This window comes from Hyperolius riggenbachi, chromosome 2, assembly GCF_040937935.1.
Source record: "Hyperolius riggenbachi isolate aHypRig1 chromosome 2, aHypRig1.pri, whole genome shotgun sequence".
NCBI lineage: Eukaryota > Metazoa > Chordata > Amphibia > Anura > Hyperoliidae > Hyperolius > Hyperolius riggenbachi.
The window spans coordinates 324,913,217-324,923,336 of record NC_090647.1 but is presented as its reverse complement, the minus strand read 5'-3'; the positions used below and the strand labels follow the sequence as shown (position 1 = coordinate 324,923,336).

Here is a 10,120-nt window from a genome sequence, read left to right as displayed (position 1 = left end):
TCGAATCATCCGAATCATTGAAACGATCCGGACTTGCCAGGATAGCACCAAAAGCCTCATAATGGGCTCAATCTGACGTCCAACTTCAACACCACCATGCCTTGCGTTAGGGGCATGTTATGCAACCTTAACGTCCCCTAAAACGCAATGTCTTGGTGTGAAAGAGGCCTAAATGCACTGTGCAGGAAATGATCTTTTGCAGATACTGATCTTTTGAATGTGTTCAGCATCTTTGTGTACATCTTGCAAAGATTTTCTGCTGATGGGGAGTTCAGCTCAATAGAATGGACTGTGCAGAGTATGCTCTCATACTACATGGAAGGGGGTAAAATTGGTCTGTGATCTTGCATTTTCCAGAGACTTATCTCAAGCGTGTATGTAGCATTACTGAGTGGACTTAATGAATTGAAGCACGGTTTTTTTCAGGATATTACTGAACTTTTACCACATGTGGAAAATCTTAGTGAATTTGGGGAAAAAAATGTAAAATACAGAATGTGGTAATTTACCAACCTAAATTATTTTGCCTAACTGCCTTTAGTGAATTGAGGCCAAAGTGTTAAAACCCTAAAGGTGTCTGTGTGTGCATCTACTTCTATAAGTAGGAATCACTGGCCCAGTGCTCACAAACTTGGAGTTCTACCCTGCCCAGATTTCATTTAGTGCCCCATTGCTGATTATTAAGAATTTGAGCAGTGTGTAGGAACAGTGTTCTCCCCAGGCTCTTTTAGCCAGGTACTCCACCCGGCTAGTTTTGGTGAGCACCCGGCTGTCATCGGCTCATCTACTGCTCTGCTGTAAGCAGACTTGTGCAGAAAAGTGCCGGCCTTGCACTCTTTCATCGCGCCCCACCCAGCTACTTTTTCATGCCACCCAGCTGGAAAAAAAATTCTGGGGAGAACATTGAGGAACATTACTCATCTGCATCATCCAGCCAGTTGGTTGCTATATTCCCAATGATCACTGTGGGTTTGTAGGCTACCAGTGTTACCCTGGGGCTTATACAGATGCATCTCCAGAATTGTATTTTAAAATAATTGTCAGCTTGATACCATACAAGTAGTTTGCTTTGAAAAACCGAACATACATAATTTTGTATATAGGATCAATGAACAGAACGTTAATGTATCCGCTGCAAACACAATATCGTTACATTGAGCTCCGTAAAGTTCTTGGCTTGCTCCTGAAACTTCTATATAGATGAGGTGCACAATGTCCCTTATGAGTGGATAGTAGTTACGGTACATCTTACGGTCCACATACACATAGCATTCTGTGCTTGTGTGGTTCTTCCCCAGTTGAGAATCCTGTGCTGTACTCTGCTGGCCCTTCCTCCTTGGACACTCTCAGGAGCTCTCTGCATAGAAGAGATAGGGCTGCAGAGACATTACTTCCAGTCCGTGCAGAAGTCTCTAGATAAGGCGCTTTTAGAGTGTTTGCCAAGTTTTGTGCCTCTTCACGAGTGACATCTCGGTGGTCCTGCAAGTCACTTTTTGTTCCCAGCAGGAAGATAAGCAGAGGATGAGGTTGGGTGCGCTCCATCACCTCCTGGTACCAGTTCTGGATACTTTCAAAAGACTTGCGTGCAGTGAGATCAAATAGGAGGACAACACAAGCAGCATTTCTATAATAAGAGCGGGTTACAGCCCTAGAAACGAGACAAAAGCTGATACGTAACATACTGTAGGGTTGATTTATGAAGACCAGTACAAAGATAAGTGGAGCAAATGTGCTATAGCTCCTCGGTGCAAGCACATCACACTTTAGCTGGTAAAAGAAAAACAAGGCTTTGGCACGGCTGCTCTAGACATCTTTCCTACATTTCCTCCAGTTTACCTTGCGCTGGTCGTGATTAGAGATGGTCAGTAAGATGCAAATCATTCTTCAAATTTTATGCAGCTAGGAAATTGGCTAATCAAAATCCACAGTGCATTTGCTTGCCTGAATTTATAGATGCATTCAATTCACATTACATTTTTCATGCAAAGCTGAATTATTAGCATTTCATTGCCCATCTCTAGTCATGGTACATGAACTTTAAAGGTCCACTATCGCAAAAAATAAATAAATGTACATTTGTACCAGGGCTTTGGAGTTGAGGAGTCTGAGCAATTTTGGGTACCTGGAGTCGGTGGTTTTATAAATTGAGGAGCCTGCGTCGGATGATTTTTGGACCAAATCCACAGCCCTGGTAAGTATTAGACTAAGGAGTTGGAGCCATTTTGGGTACCTGGAGTCAGAGTCAGTCGGTAGTTTCATAAACTGAGTCGTCGGATGATTTTTGTACCGACTCCACAGCCCTGTACCAAAATAAAATGCACTACAATTTTTTTCCTACATGGTATCACTTACAGTAGGTTGTAAAAATCTGATGGAACTGATAGCTTTTTGAATAATCTATCACTTCATGCGGGATTCTTAGGGTTTTCTTTATTTTCGAAAGCACTTACTGAACTGCAGTTGCTCAGTCCAGCTGCCAGAGTAGTGTGCAAGGGAATAAGGAAGGCTGGTTGGTATATATTTGTAGATAGTTTACAGGGTTTGCTTTTGTAAATGATAAAGGAAATACTGAGAATACCCCATGAGGAGATGGACTAGTTCAAAGCCTGTCAGCATTTTACTGTCTATTGTAAATGATAACATAAAAGAAAAGTAACTTGTAGTGCATTTTACTATGGGAGAAATGTACGGTACTACTTAAAGAGGAATTACAGTGAAAATAATGAACAAAAGTGCTTTTTTTTTTTTTTTCTTTTTTACAATAATTCGGTATAACTGATTTAGCCAGTGTTTGCCCATTGTAAAATCTTTCCCTGATTTACATTCCAACATTATCACATGGTGCTATTTTTACTGCTGGCAGGTGATGTCAGTGGAAGGAGGTGCTGCTTGCTTTTTTGGCAGTTGGACCCAGCTGTAAACAGCGGTTATTTCCCACAATGCAATCAGGTTCACAGACAGGAAACCTGGTCCTGACATCACACTGTGGGAGGGGTTTTACCACAATATCAGCCATACAGAGCCCCTTGATGATCCCATTTGTGAAAAGGAAAAGATTTCTCATAGGAAAGGGGGTATCGGCTATCGGTATCGGTATTGGGATGAAGTTCAATTCTTGGTTACGGTTTCTCTTTAAAGAGAACCCGAGGTGGGATTTAATTATGTTAGTGGGGCACAGAGGCTGGTTGTGCACATTAACACCAGCCTCTGTTGCCCCATGGTGTCTCCAGGACCCCCCTGCGCGCCGCTTTACACCCCGCAGTGCTAGCGACACACAGCGTGTCGCCAGCACAATGTTTACCTATGTCGTGTCTGTCAGCGCCGCTCCCCCGCCTCCTCTGTATCAGCACTACCCGCCCGTGGCCCTTCCCTCCCGCTGATTGGAGGGAAGGGACGCGGGCAGGTAGCGCCGATACAGAGGAGGCGGGGAAGCGGCGCTGACAAACACGACATAGGTAAACATTGTGCTGGCGACACGCTGTGTGTCGCTAGCACTGCGGAGGGGATAGCGGCGCGCAGGGGGGTCCTGGAGGCACACCATGGGGCAACAGAGGCTGGTGTTAGTGTGCACAACCAGCCTCTGTGCCCCACTAACAATTAAATCCCACCTCGGGTTCTCTTTAAAGTGACTCTGTAACAAAAATTACAACGTTTTTTCTACCATCCTACAAGTTCCTAAACCTATTCTAATCTGTTCTGGCTCACTGCAGCACTTTGTACTATCACGGTCTCTGTAATAAATCAATGTATCTTTCCCCTGTCAGACTTGTCGGCCTGTGTCTGGAAGGCTGCCAACTCTTCTGTGCTGGTCTGTTCCTCTATGCACACTCCAGTGTGTGTGTATTTACATAAGCCAGCAGCTTCTCTGCTATCTTATCAGTGATAGAAGAGAGCTGGATAAAAATCCTCCTCTGTTAGGCTGTGAAAGTAGCTGCCTGACACATACTGAGGAATTACAAACACAGGCACAGGCAGAGCTGTCTGCAGGAAGCCTGTAATGTTCAGTGCATGAGAGAAGAAGGGGACAGAAGGTAAACACACAAATGATCTTTTGAGATTCAAAAGGAAAGCTGTATACAGCCTGCTTGTGTATGGATGTATTTTCTATGTGTGGACATATTGTACATCAATCTACTTCCTGTTTTGGTGGCCATTTTGTTTGTTTATAAACAAACTATTTAAAACTGTTTTTGACTACTTTTAATGCGGCGGGGAGTGGCGAAATTGTGACAGAGGGTAATAGGAGATGTCCCCTAACACACTGGTATGTTTACTTTTGTGCGATTTTAACAATACAGATTCTCTTTAAGGGGCTGTCTCCACTCGTCAGTTTTTCTGCATGAGTTGTCTGACAGTGCTGCATCGCTGTCAATTGTTTTTCTGCGTGTGAAAAATGCACTGAAGTGTGAACTAGCCCACGGATTAACATTCGTTGCAGTTTTCCTGGGCAGAAATTGCACAGAAAAACTGACGAGTGGAGACAGGCCCTAAAAGCATGTTTAACTGTGTATTTAAATTTTGTAATATTTCACAATGGTGGTCCTTTAACACAAAATTAGAGTGCATTTTTAGCATGCTGTAACAGTAAGGTATAAAGGCAAAAGGACAGCAAACAATATGTGCAGACAGCACAACTTGTGTAAGGCCCCGTTCACACTTGCGGTTCTCTGCCAAACTGACTGGATGACCTGACCGGATCCGAACCGTACGGTTCTGATCCGGATCCGGTCAGTTTGCATCAGGTGTTCATCAGGATGCGATCCGGATCCGTTTGGCAAAAGATAGTAGAAAAGGAATAAAAATGTTGGGGTCTGGGAGGTCAGCAGAAGGTGGACCTGTGGAATCAGGCCCTCCGCTGTTTAGCACTCACCTCCACCTCCGACATACTGCCAACATCTCCAGCACGTTTAAAATCACTGCTGCTCCACTCCAAAATGCTTGCCCATGTGTCCCCATCCAAAATCGCCGCTTCAATACGCATAGGAAGTGGGGTAGAACATCCGGATTTTTAGCCAGTGTGTTGTGCGCTCTCCGGTTCTCATTAGTTTGTATTGGCCGGATGGTGCAGTCCGGCTCCGCTCCGGATACGGCTGCCGGATGAGCCGGCCAAAAAAATAGCGCATGTTGGGTCTTATGCCGGAGTCCGGATCCGGTCCGGACGAATGTGAACGGACGCATAGGCTTTCATTGCTATGCCGTGCGTCCGTTCCGTCCGTTCTGCAAGCGGTCCGGCTCCGGCACGGCGATTCCGGACGGCGACCGCTAATGTGAACCGGGCCTTACTTGCTTAAAGTGGACCTGAACTCTTGCACAGGACAGAAGGAAAGCATGGAGAAGTGCACCCTGCATGTATTTTGTGAGTTTAGCCTGTTTAATTCCGCCTCATCTGTGACTACTCACAAGTTGTAATTTGATCTCTCTGTGTCACTTGACTGCCACGGCAGATAAGCTCATTTGAAGTGCTGAGTTCATGTCCGCTTTAACCCTTGCAACACCTACATTGCTTGTAGTACTCTATTTGCAATTCAGTCACCATTATTTTTTTGCTGTCTAATATCCTTCTAGGAGCAAACTGATCAGTAATTCAAAGTATCATTAGGTGGGTCTTTGGCCAGCACAGATAAGTTTTTACACTGGTGATAAGGTTTATACCAAGAATTCCATCATTCACAATTCTCTCTGCAGTAAAGGTATTTTAATTGCCATATGAAAGGAAATTTTTGGACATTGGAAACTTAAAGGGCAACTGAAGCAAGAGGGATATGGAGGCCAACATATTTATTTCCTTTTATACAATGCACATTGGCTGTCTTGCTGATCCTTTGCCACTAATACTTTTAGCCACAGATCTTCAACAAGCATGCAGCAGATTAGGTGTTTCTGACATTGTCAGATCTGACAGGATTGGCTGCATGCTTGTTTCTGGTGTGATGCAGACACTTAAGCAGCCAAATAGATCAGCAGGGCTGCCAGGCAATGTGTATTGTTTAAAAGGAAATAAATATGGCAGCCTCCATATTCTCACTTCAGTTTCCCTTTAGGGCCCGTTTCCACTTGTGGCGCACACGTTTGCGAGACACTTGGCGGCACTCACGGGTCTGCGGGTATGCAGACGAATCCCATCAGCCGTGCCATGCACCGCTATGGGATTCACAGCCTCCCGCACAACTTCGGATGGAAAAGCCGGCCAAATCGCTAACGCAAGCAATTCGGCCGGTGGCTCTATTACTCCCTATGGCAGAGTTTCCCTGCGCAATTTGCCTGTGGGAAAACTCTGTGGATTTGCCTGCGGGGAAACCACGCAAGTGGACGCGGGCCCTTAAGCTTCATGTTATATAAATCTTTGTTCAGTCTTACACTGGGTTTTGGAGCCTGTTGACCACTAGTACTGAGCGCTAACAAACACTGGGCTGGTGCACAAGAGCAGCTGGCAGGCGCTGAATTCCCCACCTTCAGCTGCATGTCTGAAAGAGGCCTTTTAACAGATCTCCAAGTTCCAGGCAGAACAGCTGTTGCAGTGCTTAGCACTCATCTCACCACCAAAGTTTGCTGAACACAAGCTATGTTTTATTAGAAATGAAGTGCCCAAACTATCCAAAGAACTATGTTCCTAGTGGAGGGTTTTCCTGGACTTTCAATGTTACCTTTAGTCCGCTGAACAGAGGAAGTAAAGGGAAACAACCTGAGTGGTAATCAAAACCTGATGTCTCTAGCTTTTCTCTACACTCCTCAAAACAAACAACAATGGTATATATCCCACATTTTTTTTTATCACTGCCTGGATATCCCAAATATATGGTATTCTCCAACAGGAGGGGTGCATGGTATTTGTACTGACACTTATACATTGTCACATACTTGCTCCTGTTTGATCTCTGCAGTACAGTTACTTTCTGATGCTGTATATGCTTGGGACCACATGAGATCAGAAATCCTCTCATCTTTCCCTGACCAATAAATAAGGAAGTCAACTGGCTGTTGTGTGGTGGTGGTTGTGCTGTACACTGCCCTGTACAAGCCACGAAATCATAAAGCAATAATCACTAATCTGTAGATGTAGAGGACCATACACTACAACCAATCCGTTACACATGGGAGAACAAATGTACATTTTGCTTAGACATGTCTATTTCGCTCACAGTATGTTGGGTGGCAAACGTTTTCCTACAGTATGTACATAATGCATAGAATTGAGCTCACCGGTAACGTTCCTGCCCAGCGGTGTCCCAGAACTGCAGCCTTACTTTCACTCCTTCCTCAGGCTCTTCTATTCGGCAGCAGAAGTCTACCCCCACGGTGGGTCCAGTGGTCTCTGAGAATTCCTCATCTGTGTACCTACGTAATAGGGAAGTCTTCCCCACACCAGAGTCACCCAGGAGCAGAACACGAAACTGGAAGTCCCATGCACATGCCATCCTAGAACAGTTACCTTATATGAAATCTCTGCTGTCCAATTCACTTCCTTCCTCATCGCCCCTCCCCTCCCCCTCAGTTTCTTTATTTGGTCCTGTCTTTTGTTGGGAAGTTTCTTTCAAGTTTCTACTTGCAGATGACATTCCTTTGTCTAATACTCAGCCAGGTTTGTGCAGGCAGCTTGCAATATGATATGCTTCCCTTCTCAGACTAGTTTACAAAATGTCATGCAACTTATATGTTCCTGAATAATTTTCCCTTACAGAGATAATACATACACACTTATGTACATCAATGCTTTGCTAAACACAGTTGTAACGTGAAATCTAAACTCCAGGGTCAGAGATTAAACAAATACTACAGATCAGTGCTCCTTGCACGAAATCTGTATTTTTCCTTTAAAGCGGTATAGTCACCATAAAAATCAAATTTCAACAGCAACTGGTCTGAGTGTATTAAAGGAATACTGTAGGGGGGGCAAAGGGAAAATTAGTTGAACTTACCCGGGACTTCTAATGTTCCCCCGCAGACATCCTGTGCCCGCGCAGCCACTCACCGATGCTTCGGCCCCGCCTCTGGTTCACTTGTGGAATTTAAGACTTTAAAGTCTGAAAACCACTGCGCCTGCGTTGCCGTGTCCTCGCTACCGCTGACATCACCAGGAGTGTACTGGTCAGGCCCAGACCATACTGGGCCTGAGCAGTACACTCCTGGTGACATCAGAGTGAGTGAGGACACGTAAAGGCAGGTGCAGTGGTTTTACGACTTTAAAGTCTGAAATTCCAGAAGTGAACCGGAGGCGGGGCCGGAGCATCAGTGAGTGGCTGCGCGGGCACAGGATGTCTGCGGGGGACCATTAGAAGCCCCAGGTAAGTTCAACTCATTTTCCTCCGACCCCCCTACAGTATTCCTTTAAGTGATAAAGGTGCTAATCCTGCATTCAAAACTTTTTCTGCTGTAATGATTTGGAGTTATCACATACTTAACCACTTCCCGACCGCCGTATATACAATTGGCGGCCGGGAAGTGGACCCCGCAAGGACCGCCGTATTGACAATTGGCGGCGGTCCTTGTAGGGGCATGGGCGGAGCGATCACGTCATCAGTGACGCGATCCTCCGCCTGGCGCCGCTCACCCGCCGCAACATCCCGCCGGCCATACGGAAGCGCCGGCGGGATGTTAACCCGACGATCGCCGCATACAAAGTGTATAATACACTTTGTAATGTTTACAAAGTGTATTATACAGGCTGCCTCCTGCCCTGGTGGTCCCAGTGTCCGAGGGACCACCAGGGCAGGCTGCAGCCACCCTAGTCTGCACCCAAGCACACTGATTTCTCCCCCCCCTGCCCCAGATCGCCCACAGCACCCCTAAGACCCCCCCCCCCCTGCCCACCCCCCAGACCCCTGTTTGCACCCAATCACCCCCCTAATCACCCATCAATAACTCCCTGTCACTATCTAAAAACGCTATTTTTTTTTATCCCCCCCCTGCTCCCTCCTGATCACCCCCCCCACCCCTCAGATTCTCCCCAGACCCCCCCACCCCATGTACTGTATGCATCTATCCCCCCTGATCACCTGTCAATCACCCCCTGTCACTGCCACCCATCAATCAGCCCCTAACCTGCCCCTTGCGGGCAATCTGATCACCCACCCACACCAATAGATTGCCCGCAGATCCGACATCAGATCACCACCCAAGCGCAGCGTTTACCCATCAATCCCGTTAGGAGTATGGCGAGTTCATAGAAGATTTTATTTTTTGTCACAAGTTAGCGGAATTTGATTTTAATTGTGTTTTTTCACAAAGTGTCATTTTCCGCTAACTTTTGACAAAAAATAAAATCTTCTATGAACTCACCATACTCCTAACGGAATACCTTGGGGTGTCTTCTTTCTAAAATGGGGTCATTTGTGGGGTTCCTATACTGCCCTGGCATTTTAGGGGCCCTAAACCGTGAGGAGTAGTCTTGAAACGAAATTACTCAAAATGACCTGTGAAATCCTAAAGGTACTCATTGGACTTTGGGCCCTTTAGCGCAGTTAGGGTGCAAAAAAGTGCCACACATGTGGTATCGCCGTACTCAGGAGAAGTAGAATAATGTGTTTTGGGGTGTATTTTTACACATACCCATGCTGAGTGGGAGAAAGATCTCTGTAAATGGACAATTGTGTGTAAAAAAAATTAACAAATTGTCATTTACAGAGATATTTCTCCCACCCAGCATGGGTATGTGTAAAAATACACCCCAAAACACATTATACTACTTCTCCTGAGTACGGCAATACCACATGTGTGGCACTTTTTTGCAGCCTAACTGCGCTAAGGGGTCCAAAGTCCAATGAGCACCTTTAGGCTTTACAGGGGTGCTTACAATTTAGCACCCCCCAAAATGTCAGGACAGTAAACACACCCCACAAATGACCCCATTTTGGAAAGTAGACCCTTCAAGGTATTCAGAGAGGGGCATGGTGAGTCCGTGGCAGATTTCATTTTTTTTTGTCGCAAGTTAGAAGAAATGGAAACTTTTTTTTTTTTCTTCTCACAAAGTGTCATTTTCCGCTTACTTGTGACAAAAAATAATATCTTCTATGAACTCACTATGCCTCTCAGTGAATACTTTGGGATGTCTTCTTTCCAAAATGGGGTCATTTGGGGGGTATTTATACTATCCTGGAATTCTAGCCCCTCATGAAACATGACA

The 10,120-nt window shown here is 45.6% G+C and overlaps 1 protein-coding gene across 1 annotated transcript; it reads right to left on the bottom strand.

Annotated features, from left to right (window-relative positions):
* Positions 1–333: 333 nt before the first annotated feature.
* Positions 334–7,463, bottom strand: LOC137544413 (ras-related protein Rab-39B-like). The gene is made up of 2 exons (XM_068265484.1): positions 7,201–7,463; positions 334–1,648 (listed from the first exon to the last, which is right to left on the bottom strand). Exons 1-2 carry the CDS (start codon positions 7,413–7,415, stop codon positions 1,249–1,251), a joined length of 615 nt encoding a protein of 204 aa, XP_068121585.1. The 5' UTR covers positions 7,416–7,463; the 3' UTR covers positions 334–1,248.
* Between the last annotated feature and the right edge of the window lie 2,657 nt (positions 7,464–10,120).

Excerpts from the sequence above, each read along its gene's own strand:
- LOC137544413 (XM_068265484.1), bottom strand. The coding sequence starts at position 7,415 with ATGGCATGTGCATGGGACTTCCAGTTTCGTGTTCTGCTCCTGGGTGAC. Across the intron at positions 1,649-7,200 it reads GCTGGGCAGGAACGTTACCG|GGCTGTAACCCGCTCTTATT; the intron begins GTGAGCTCAATT and ends TCTCGTTTCTAG.